This window comes from Ambystoma mexicanum, chromosome 13 (assembly GCF_040938575.1).
Source record: "Ambystoma mexicanum isolate Mex_15411 chromosome 13, UKY_AmexF1_1, whole genome shotgun sequence".
NCBI lineage: Eukaryota > Metazoa > Chordata > Amphibia > Caudata > Ambystomatidae > Ambystoma > Ambystoma mexicanum.
Genome location: NC_090938.1, coordinates 99,984,454 through 99,996,606, shown reverse-complemented (window position 1 = coordinate 99,996,606; position 12,153 = coordinate 99,984,454). Strand labels below are relative to the sequence as shown.

The 12,153-nt window shown below is 45.1% G+C and overlaps 1 protein-coding gene and 1 long non-coding RNA gene across 3 annotated transcripts in view; one reads left to right on the top strand and one right to left on the bottom strand.

The window, feature by feature from the left end:
* AP4B1 (adaptor related protein complex 4 subunit beta 1) overlaps nucleotides 1-12,153 on the bottom strand; it is a 92,738-nt gene that overhangs the window by 42,519 nt on the left and 38,066 nt on the right. For both annotated transcript variants that reach the window (XM_069633368.1, XM_069633369.1), the window contains exon 9: nucleotides 314-521. In XM_069633368.1, coding sequence (XP_069489469.1) covers nucleotides 314-521 — 208 coding nt within the window. The remainder of the gene's footprint in view (nucleotides 1-313; nucleotides 522-12,153) is intronic.
* The window catches only part of LOC138520939 (uncharacterized), a 212,172-nt gene that overhangs the window by 198,815 nt on the left and 1,204 nt on the right, over nucleotides 1-12,153 (top strand). The window lies entirely within an intron of this gene.

The window sequence follows — 12,153 nt, the reverse complement described above, 5'->3', positions numbered from 1 at the left end:
TCTATGCAACTGCGATTGTGTGTGTTTTTCTTAATTGCTCATTTATCGTGTGACCACTATCTGACGAAGACGTCTCTGGGACTTCGTAAGGCTCATGGAACTACCATCTTGCCATTATATTTTCAGATAGTCCAATAAAAATGTATCAAACCCTGGATTTTGTTCTTTCTCTACAGAAGGTTATTTTTTATAATGATTGATACCAACAATATAAGCAGTATTGAAAACAAGAACTACATTAAACAAGCAAACGCAGTATGGTTCATCACCATCCCGGGCAACCTGTACACACTGTAGATGGAAACATAGTTACCTATGGAGAATTGCAGCAAACGGCCGAGTGTGTCTTGGCATTCAGCTGGTCTGGAGATAAAAAGACGCACAAGAGCAGTCAGCAGCTCCATCTTTACTGCTGGAGAAGTCTCCATTTTTACATTTTCCACAAAGTCTTCCAGCACATATGGGGCACTGGAGATGTTCTCCCCATGCATTCCCAAGAGCCACACCAAAGCCTGCTTCCCCTGCACAACAGAAACAAGACCATGAACGAATAGGACGAAATCCTGGAAACATCAGATTTCACTAAAATCTCTAATAACTATTCAGAGGGTATTTTAATGTCAATAAATAGATCAGACTTAAATTGCCATTAATGGAAAAAGCTATCAAACACCCTTCGTACAGCATTGATTTGGTGGTGTCCTTGTCTTTCATGACAATATACGTGCATACATTACACTGTAAAGAACCTGAATTAAAACAATGCCCAACAACAAACTGCTTTTTAGAATAGAACCTACGCTACCCTTGGCAAGTAGAAGACTAGTCTGTGCAGTTTATACAAGAGTAATTTACTCACCTGTTTCATAACTTCTGTGTTTAAAGTCCCAAGCCTACGACATAATGGACCGCATTGATCATTGTTTGAAAATGTCAAGTACTAGTGAACACATACATGGGCCTTCAAAGCAAACCAGGGCCCCACAATGCACTGCTTGCATGCCACACTAGCACAGTTCCTGAAACCCTGTGAAGCATAGACTTGATTTTAAGACTGAGCTCAATCTTGTAGGTCTATGGGTGCAGCCAAACAAGCGTGGTTGTGAGTACTATTGAACTTCACGAAGACAAAGGGCCAAAGAAGCAGCCTGGTCGTTGTTTGGGCATTGATGCCAGTGGTGATAATGAAGTTCTGTAGGCAAGAAGGGCGACTGGGGAATGCAATGCATGTGCATATGTTTACAGCTTTTAGGCTTCCATTATCTGGTAGATACAGCCAATTAACACCAATTGCAGTTCAGGTAAGATTTGAACTCCTCGAAGACAAAAGATAACTTTGTAGAGTTCTTTGGATGTTGTTCAGCTTTTGATGTAACCGGCCTTGGGTGCAGTCAATTACTAGTGTTCAGGGTGTCCCGCGCTCGCAACCATTTGTGATAAATCGTTGCAGGAATGGCAACAAGGCATTCTCAGGCAGCGCTTCAGACTTGTATCCATATGGTTAAAGATCAATGGCTCTTTGGTCACCTTCTGTTCTTTTGAGAAGTCTGGTGTTCAGCAAGACACTGACAGGGGTTCATGTCAGACTGAGGCAAGACGCAGCAGCAGAGATTCTACATGGGTCCTCTTTGGGTGGGCGCTGTCATTCCAAGATTAGAGAAGGTAAGGATTCAGGCGCTCAGACTACATCAGAAAAGTGGGACCAGAGTGAAATGTCAGCTTCCAATCACAAGGGTGCATCCTTCCTAACTTAACAGAGCCTCCCCATCACAGGTGCGCATTACAATTAAACTTTCCTGGGGTACACACAGGGATTTCATTAAGGATATGCATTCCGTTCAGGAATCTCAAACATAATTTAGGTATCTGGAAAGTTCTAGGTCTTGCCAATGCTGCTCGAGAGGCATGCAGAAGCCATAATCATAAATGCCAAAACTCATGACCCATTCCCTTACAAGGACAAGGTTTACGCCTGTGACTCTGGAGTTTGACATAGGGGGTACCCGCCAGGTTAAAGCAGCCTTAATTTTAAACAGGTCATCCTCTGCCACCAACTAGTGCAGCAGGCACACACAAACACACACACACACACACACACACACACACACTTGCAAGGTTACTCGTACAGGGAAGAGGGTGTCTTTTTGATCAACTACAGAGTCGTGCCCTGCATCAGGACATGAACAGAACCTTATTTTTCACAAAAGGTCTATAAAACATTAAGGAAAAAAGCAAAATATTTAGAGCTTTTCCCCAGAAGTCCAATTTAAGACTTGTGGCCTTACCCTGGAAGAGCACGAGTAGTTTTTCCCAGATGAAGTAGCATGTAGAGATTCAAGAATGCCAAGTAGGACACGGATTGCTTGGAAGCCCACCAGGGAAAAAAAAGAGCCTTTATGATTTCTTGGTGTACAAGGAAGACCGCTCTCGTGGTTGATGTGGGAGGTAGAGCGCTTTGGGAAGAACAGCCCTTCTGTCCTGGGTATTCGTCGCTCAGACCACATTTCAGCCACCATGCGAGATGTCCACTGGCTGCACATCAAGGCCTGCATCAAATTTAAACTTTGACCATTGCACACCGTTGCATTTACAAGGGGACCCGCCTCTACCCCAACAGCAGCAGTGACCTGAAACAACATGTGCGCCCGCTACATTCGGCCGCCAACCTCAACCTGCTCACTCCTCGATTCAAAAGCAAAAGAGCAGGAGGCATGTCACAGCGCCCTCTCTCTGGAACGCCCTACCACCCAACATCAGAAACAAGCGTTCCTACACAATCTTTAGAAAGGTTGTTAAAACTTGCCTGTTCAACAAATATGACTAATGTCTCATTTTCTGTATCCTCGGTCTTCTACCTCTGTACAAACTCTGTGATATCTCCAGGTCTGGGCATTACACAAATGCAATAAACAAATAAATAACAGAGCAATACAACCCAAACTATGCTTTGTTTCTGCAAGACACTTTACAAGGTTCTGATATATATATAGTCACAAACGCTAACTCTTTCAGCTAACACTAAAGCAACCAAAATAGCCATCTTCCAGAAAAACAATTTAACATTACACATCACTGGTTCAAATGTCCATCTATCTGCCCAATCTCTTCACATTCTAGGGACAAAGAAAATGATGAGGAAAAAATAAAATAAAAACAATTTTGCCCGGCAGTCACTGCGTAAGGGAAAGCACGTCCCTTAGACCAGGATCAAATTAAAGGCAGGAAATACCATAGACTGTCCCAGAGGGAGGTGAGTGGGATGAACATAATGTTCTCCGTCTTCAGAGACTCTGATTAGCAGACATTTCTGGTTTAGTAGGCTGCTCCAACAGCTTTGCTAGCCAAGACTTTCAGCTAAATGAGGTGCGGGTTAGAGAAGTTACTCTTCTCTCTGGATTATGAAATCTCTCACATCCGATGAACTCCGAGAATCAAATCTGGTGGTTGGGGAGTTATTTGGGATTTTCTAATGAGGGGTGCTAAGCCCACCTGTGCGGAAACATTCTTCAATGTCTGTGAAGGGAGTTCATATACTAGGAAGCTGGCCACACCAGTTTAGAAGGAAGGCAATTTCTAACCACATCCTATGCACACCATACATTCCGATGCATTCCACAGCCCCATTGATTCTATATGCAAAGGTGAAGCAGTACACGACCGCCAGCCTTCTTCGATTCCTGTGCTCAGATGCAAGAACGGGGGCGCCAAGATCGATCTGGCCATAGAGACAATACTTTCAAATGGTACCAATCACCATCAACACTGGGTAGTCATCTGCAGAGCCATACCATTCCCCAAACAACTCTATTCCCAAGCAGACTACAACGTGACAAGTTATTGCAAAGCAAATACCATTTGGGAAGTGTACACTTCAATATCTGCTATGAAGGAGCACGGATTGCCCCACTATCTGCATAGAAACGGAACCATTATTTCTCCCATACCATGGACACCTGAACACTTGAGTAGAGCCATGTGTTAAAGAAATATAAGATGGCCCAGCGGAAGACCACAAGATTGGTGAGGCAAGTAAAATGGTTAGAGGACATGAAGCAGAGGTCTAAGTTGAAAGCTGACAAACAACAGAGGAATGCAGTGAAAAGTCACCAAGTTGGCAACAAGCTTTGGAAGAAAACAAAATATTGAATAGCTGAGGTGCCACCATGGAGTTGCAGACAAGGACAGAGACAATAGCAATAAAAAGAGCTGTGAACCAGAGAATAAAGCTGTCCCTGAACACCTTAGAAAGTGAGTGATGGAAGAAGCCCTGAATATGGTGGAAGGTGGTGAGGAAAGCTGGTGAGTTTGAGAGAACTGTGCAAGAAGTTCATGAGGTCAGCCTTGAGGTCAGATAAAAACAAAGACCTCATCTGGAATAGTTGGAACCTAATAAAGAACAACCTGGAGAAGCAATAGGATGTGTGAGTTGTGGTTCAATCTCTCACAAGAACTAGGTACGAGGCACTGACAAAAGCAAGTGAACCATAGAGGAATTGCCTTGTGAGCGATGTGGTTCATTAATCACTCCAACAAACAGAAGTGGAGGTGTTGACCTCTGTGATGACTCACCTACTCTCGTTGCTTCTTCCCAGGGACGAGCCCCTTTCGACGAGGCTAAGGAGGTGAGACTGATACCAAATATTCCTCTTAAGGGTGGTTTAATGTGGAGGACCTTATGGAAAGGGGCTCCCCTACAGGGGATAAGGACGACCACCTGGGTGATGGGCTGCACAACACCCAAACCCAAACCTGGCCGAAACCTTGATTACCCTTTCACACCCTCTGCCCCCTCTGGCTGACAACCATGTGCTATTGTAATAACAGGTCAGTTTCACCAGCTGAGACGGAGATCATCCAAGATGTGAAATGGAACATTAGGTCAGTTTTATCAACTGAGATGAAGAAGTTTGTCCAAAAAGCAAAGGTCAACCCCAATGCAAGTACTGAAAAGAGGTGGCACCAAGGAGCTATGAAGAGCTACTTGTGGAACGAGAGAAAAAGTTCTAGTGCTCCGTGGGGGAGTGGTCACCAAAACAACATATAAACAGATGAAGGACTTACCTACAGAACCGTCCTGGAAAGCAGTGATCCGCTGGAAATGAGAAGCAGGTGGTGAGAATCATTTGCCCAGTGGGGAGGAGCTGGTGGGGAACATGGCTGGAGGCTGAGATGCAGTGGTGCAACCTTGAGCATGTGGACCACCCGTTCCTGCAACAGCACCTACACTGCCGGCCTGACAAGTGAGATCAAAGAACCTGGAGCAGGAGCCGCAGAGACAAGGAAGGCCTGTGCAGCGTTTCAAATTAAACAAGACCCCAGAAAGAATCGCCAGAGCGTCCCAAAGCCAGTAAAGGTAATGGGTGTAATGCAGGAACCGGTAGGGGCATAAAGCTTCAGAGTAAATACACGTTTGTTGGAAATACTGAGTGCAATTTAACTGAACTTGATGATACGAGTAATCTTCCCTGTGGCAGTAATTGGCAGGAGAGTGAAACACGTGGGCCTAGTGAAAAGGGGAGGAAAGGAAGGGTTTGGAACCCAAGCAAGATAAGGGTCTGGGACCTAAAGCAAAACCAAGCAAGTATCAGAGGGAGTCGCCGTCAAGAACGTTGCAGAGAAAATTCCACTGGCATTCAGGGAAGGGTCTGGCACCCTGTCCACATTCGCAGTGGGGAAGAAGAGCTCACTGGTGTAAGGAAGGCATGGTATCAACAGTAAGACAGACACAAGTGACCACAGTTCAAGGGTGTTTTTACTGAACTTCAACTAGAGTCTGATAAACACCTATATAATCCTATATCTACAGATGGAAGTAAGCTATAACCATCAACAAATAATAAAGCAGTGCGAGTGGTGTCTTGTCAAAATAAAAGGGCCTATACTAAAAAAGCTATTGCCAATCCTTACCTCTAAATACAAATAGTGTGGGGATAGTGTTTATAAAAAAGAAAGAAGCGTTCACAAAAATGATGTGTCAGGATGTTCAGGCGTTGGCCTCCCTTCCCCATGTTTTTAGCACGGGACAAGGCGGTTCACTAGAGCGTAGCACAATCTCTGGCTTCTTTGGCACGAGGATACAGTTCAATCACTAGCATCAGGGCTTTCTGTGCCCAATTCTCTTTGCCTATCAAAGTCTCTTGATTCAGAGGGCCTGATGCAACAAAGCAAACAAAAAGTTCTTCTCTTACAAGTACTGAATTCAGGTGATTCACTATTCACCCTGAATCCCCCTCAGCTGCCGGGCTCGGATTCCTTTCATAAAACAATCGTCACTTTGAATTCCCCTCTTCTGGGCTCAGATCCTCTTTCACAATGTTCATAGAATATTCTTTCTCGGGTGACTCACGGTTCACCCTGCATCCCCCTCAGCTGGGCACAGATCCTTCCTCTTACACAATTAGTCTCCCTCAGCCGGGTTTGGACCAATTTCAGTTAGCATCAACTATCGGAGACTTTCGAAATGTGTACCGGCTTTGGCTTGACCCGTTACAGGACCACTTCCATTTCACAATTCCTTTTTACATTTGCAACCTTTCAGCTGGATACCTAACAGAGACCTTCGAACGAGCACCCACGTGGCGCCGGACCACTTTGTTTATGGTATCTTCCTCAGCTTCAAAAGTTCAGTCACTCCTCTGCTCTTTATTTATATTTGCGTCGCTGGTCTCATACGCTTCACACCCTGTTCTCTTCAGTTTTCTCTATACAATGCTGCTGCTTGCAACCTTGGCTTTAACACAGACCGATCTGGTATCAGTCTCCCCAACTCACTGGCTGTGCTGACTTTACTGGCGCTGCTTGTTATCGGAGACCAGGACAGTACCACGGCATCAAACTATCCTCCCAGCCTTGGCTATCGACACGGGAGAGCCACGGGTACTTCTGACACATAATGCAGGTTTCTTCAGCTTTGATTCCAGGCCTTATGTTTCTTATTCCTGAAGGCTCATGAAAGTAACAGTCTTTCTCTGAAAAGGTGAAGGGCACTTCCCTCCTCGCAACCCTTTCCATTCTTGCCGTCTTTCTCCTTGTATTAAACTGCCATCTTGGAACTGCTGCTTCCTCGTGTGCTTTTCCTTGCTCAGAGAGTGCTTTTGTGCTCCACCTTTTATCTGTGTGGGGAAGTGCGATGGAACTCAGGTGTGCATAATGATCAGTAATTGCCTGACCATTGTATTGGGTCATGTCAGATATACGGCTTGGGAGTTAGTCTGTTTTCTCTCACAGTGAGCTGTCTGTGAGAAAGTGTTTGTGTCGGAAAAGGGGGGAGGGTTGGGTTCCTTAGTATCCTACCTGGTAGGATGGGGAAAAGGTGTAATAGGGAAGGGGATACAGCGTCTCGCCGTCCAGTGTTCCAATCCACTACCCAAAGACCCCTCATCCAGGTGATACTCCCGCACTGGTCCACCCCTACGAACTGGATCCAAAAGCGATGGCCATGTCCTGGCCACCTGGATGACAGATCCCCAGGGACTAGCGGGTGAGACACCTTCCGGTTTCTCACACCGGCCACCTAGCAAGGGTTTGGGACCCTGCCCAAAATGACAGTGGGGAAGAAGAGCCCACTATCCATAAGGGAAGGGTCTGGGACCCTGTCCTCAATCGCAGTGGGGAAGAAGAGCCCACTGGCCACGAGAGAAGAGTCTGGTACTCTGTCCATCGCAAAAGTGGGGTAGAGGAAACCACTGGTAATATAAGAAGTGTCTGAGATCCCAACAAAGAGACATTAAAGCAGTGAGGAAATCTTCCACATCATTGTGGCCGAGATAAGTCCACTAGTCACAAGACGGGATCCGGGAGCCTAAGAAGATTCCGGACATTGTTCAAAGCAAGTTACAAAGGCAAAGTGTGTATCAATCTGAAAACTCTGCATAACAAGACATACCAGGGAAGGGAGACCTTCCCCCTGGTTCTATTGGAACCTGTACAGAATCACACCAGGAGAAGGGAGTCATTCTCCTGGAGAGAACATTGTGCAAAGACCGTTTTGAAACCTGCAAATCAGGGTAAGGGAGTCATTCCCCCTGTTTATGTTTGAAGGTACATTTCGGTTAAAACAATCCAGAAACAGGAGAAAGGAGTAGTGTGAGGGATAGAAGCAGGTTTTGACACAGGGCAGTGGTTTATTCTGCGACAGACATCCAATAGACCCTTTTAGTATTCGTTTTGAGGCAGGGAACCCCCTCTTATGGATAGGAAGGACCTCTTTTCCATTTTCTAAAACAAATGTTTATAATCAGAATCATGCCACCTTTGTGTCGATCACCTTCTTTAACACCCTTGCACCACATCATACAAAAGAGTTAAAATGATGCCATCAAGTTAATGGATCAAGTCATTTTCTGTTAGATCAAGTAGATTAACCAAGTTACTCAACTAGCAGGTTTGGCAAGAATGTAAATAGTTCTCACGGCCAACCTTAGTCCAATGTTCGAACCATATTCAAATACACACACTTCAGAGTGTCAACACCAAAAAAGATGCCTTTCGATGCACTCACAGTCTCGGGGTGCTCCACGTGCCCAAGCACACTTCATTACTTGGCCCTAGCAGATGATCCTGAGTAAAAGCAATCCTCTGAGACATTGAATTTGTGTGATACTTTCTTACTGGGATGACCATTCAGGTGCACGCCCTTGCACCAAGTCAATTCTGAAATCCTACTTGGGCAAGACAATGATACCCCAATCCCTGCACCCATGCCCTAAGGGTCTCCTTGGGTAGGTTTCACCTCCCCACAACCGCAGTACTTTTCAGCGTGTGGAAATTACAACGCCCCTTCTGAGCTTCGGACCGCTACCTGATCTCCCCAATGTTCTCAAGATTACAAACTTTCAGCGCTGGTGGGTTTGTATTTTATTTGTGTTTTATATAGTGCCTTACGCCAAGGCACTGTACAGAGAACAAGGAACGGTACAATTAAATAAGTAAACAAAAATTCTGAAAAACAATCAATCAAGGATGTTGCAGCAAGTGAGACTTCAGCGACCTATGAAATTAAGAATAGACTGAAATAGAATGAAGAGAGTAAGAAAGAGCATTCCAGTGAAGAGGGGCTAAAAGCAGTAAAGTACGAAAGCGGGATTGATCACTACTGGACGCAGTGCCACCAGTAGAGACTGGGAAGAAGAGCGGAGAGAACAAGGAGTATAGAAGGATATCAGAGCAAAGAGATAGTTGGGAGCCAGACCATGGAGGGATTTGAAGGAAAGGCAGAGAAAATTAACCAGCTAAGAATGGTAAGCGAAGAGTTGTCGGAATCTCAGAAAGAAAGGAGAGAGAAGGTGGATAGAAGAGTTAAAAACAGATTTGAGAGGGTCAAGACAGGAATTAGGAAGTCCAAAGAGAGCAGACGAACAATAAAGAGTCGGGAAAAAAAAAAATCAATGAGGAAATCAGGAGTTAAGAAGCTTGAAAAGTGAGACATGGCTGTGCTTCATGAATATTGTGTGGGTGAAAGCGGCAGGCGCGTGAAGTTAGAGAACTGTGATGAGAGAAGGAAAGACTGGAGTCAAAGTGGAGGCCACGATTTTCGGCCTGTGGGTGGGGTTGGAAGCTGGGATGGAGGGAAAGAGATAAAGGACAGGGGAGCAGAGGGGTTATTAGCTGGAAAAAAGAGGACTTCAGTTTTCGTGCAAAAGAGGAGGGCAGTTTCTGTGGAGTGGAGAGGGTGAAAGCCAGATTGGAATTGTGGAAGAATAGAAGAGTTGGAGACAAAAGTGGAGACTTGAGAATAGACCAATCGTTCCAGTAATTTAGAAAGATAGAGTAATAGGGAAATAGGGCAAACATTTGAGACAATCAGAGGATCAGCGGTGTGTTTCTTTAAAATTGGGATGATGGAAGCATGTTTGAAGGACGTTGGAAAAGTAGAAGTAGAGAGACAAACATTGAAAAAAGAAGGTAAGGTAATACACTAATAAGGGTAAACCTTATGAATAATTGCGGAAGGGATTGGGTCAGTAGGGGAGGCAGTCGGGTGAGCTTTAGCTAATAGAAAAGAAACATCAGTGTTAGAGATAGGTTGAAAGCAGAACATAGAAGTGAGGGAGCAGAGGTATAGGGAGTCACAACGTCAGATGAAATAGAAGCTTCAATGTCATTATGGAGAGAGTTACCTTAGAGGAGAAAAATTGGGCAAAGTCAGAGGCGGAGAGAGTAGAATGAGCAGAATAGTCGAGAGTAGGGGGAGACAGAAGCCGAGAGAGAATTTGAAAAAGACGCCTAGAGTGGGCAGATTGAGGGTGTAAAAGATCAAAGTAGAGACGTTTAGCAGAGAATAGACAGTCATCATAGAGAGCATGGTAAGAAAAATATGAGAGATTAGCCGTTGATTTGGTCTTAAGTCAATCTCTTTCAAGGCAACGGAGCAAAAGGCACATAGAGCAAAGATGAGGGGATAGACAAGGTTGGGAAGGCTTGTGAGAAGGACGGAAGGGTGATAAAGGGTAAAGCACGTAAAGACAAAGAAAGACGAGGAAGTGGAGGAGGCAACCTCGTCAGGTGTTAAGAGATGAAAGTGAAAAAAGAGGAGGAAGATCAGAGGTACAAGTGGAAATAAAGAATGAAGGGTCAAAATTGCAGAAATCACACAGAGAAAAGGATGACATAGGATAAAAAGCAGAGGAAGTCACAGGGACTTGAGAAGACAGTGATACAGAAAGAAGATGGTAATCAGAGAGATGGACTGGGAGAGAAGACACAGGAGAAGCCAAAAAGGATGAAATAAAAATTAGATCAGGACAGGAGCCAGAGATATGGGATGGGGGAGTAGAAGAGGATGGAGGAGTAGAAGAGGATGGAGGAGAGCCAGAGCAGGCGGCGGTAGCTTCCCCTACCTAGCATCTCTACACTGAAATGCCCTACCACCAACCCTGCAAGCTGAGGAATCACTCATGGCGTTCCGTAAGGCCATGAAAACCACACTCTTCGCCTGATGGAACACCACAATCACCTCATGTGAATGCTAACTGCATCTCCTGGTTCATCATGCAAAATGTATTTATGCTCTGTGCACAAATGTATCAATGTACAAACATGTAAATGCATAACCCACCTGTACTATCCTTATAACTAAGCTTCCCCGCAAGTAACAGCGCCACGATGCCCAAGGGCTGTTTGTGCGCTATACAAATGTAATAAATAAACAAATACATGGATGAGAGTCAAGAATCAAAAGAAAAGAGAGAGTGGAGTTTATTGACAAAAGATGGAGATTGAAGTCACCTAGCAGTATTACACGGGTGGAGGTAGGGAGAATGTAAGAAAGAAGATTATCAATATCATTGCAAAAAGAAGCAACAGAGCCAGGGGGTCGATAAACAAGAAGAAATTAAATGGGATGGGGTTTTGAAAAAGTATTATAGGTAAATTCAAACTAAGAATAGGTAGGAAGAACCAGAGAGGAAGAAAGAGCAGAAAAAGAAGATGGAGAATGCCAATACCTCTCCCCCCATGAGCAATGGGACGAGGAACATGGCAAAAAGAACTCTGTCAAGTGGTCAAAAAGGCAGAGACTGTGGTATTGTACGGAGGAATCCAAGCCTCTGTAATGCAGAGGAAATGTAAGTTAAGTTCAAGAAAAAGGTCCAATACAGCAGAGGATTTATTAAAGATGGACCTTGTGTTCCATAGTCCCAGGTCAATGACTGCAGCACTAGTAGAACGTAAAGGGTAAACAAGGTTATCAGAGTTACAAGTACAGGTAGGTCTAGAAGTTGAAGGATTGAAATCTGGAGGAATACTGATGAAAACAGAAGTAAATGTGAGCAATGTTGCCAGCGTCTGAATGGAATGGAGCGTTGACCCAGGAATCTTGGAATCTGTTTGTGCCCGGGTGCGTAAGGCAGGTCGAGATGACATTGCTGGTTAAGCTGGTAAAACCTAGAAGAACCTAATGACTGATCGAAGGCCGCGTCCCATCCGCAGACAGCTGCAGACACCAGGGGCTGACTTTGCCCGACTTAGCCCAAGCTTCACCAGAGGCAGATGTAAAATGCTGAAGCGGGACGAAAGCGAGGCAGGAAGTGTGTCCTCGCACATTGCCAGGCAACGTAGACGCTGCTGCAGTTTGCGCCGGAGGAGCGGGCTAAGCAGCAAGACTATACTCCAGTACAGCGGGCTGCTGCAAAGGCCCCAACAACCAGGCGGGCA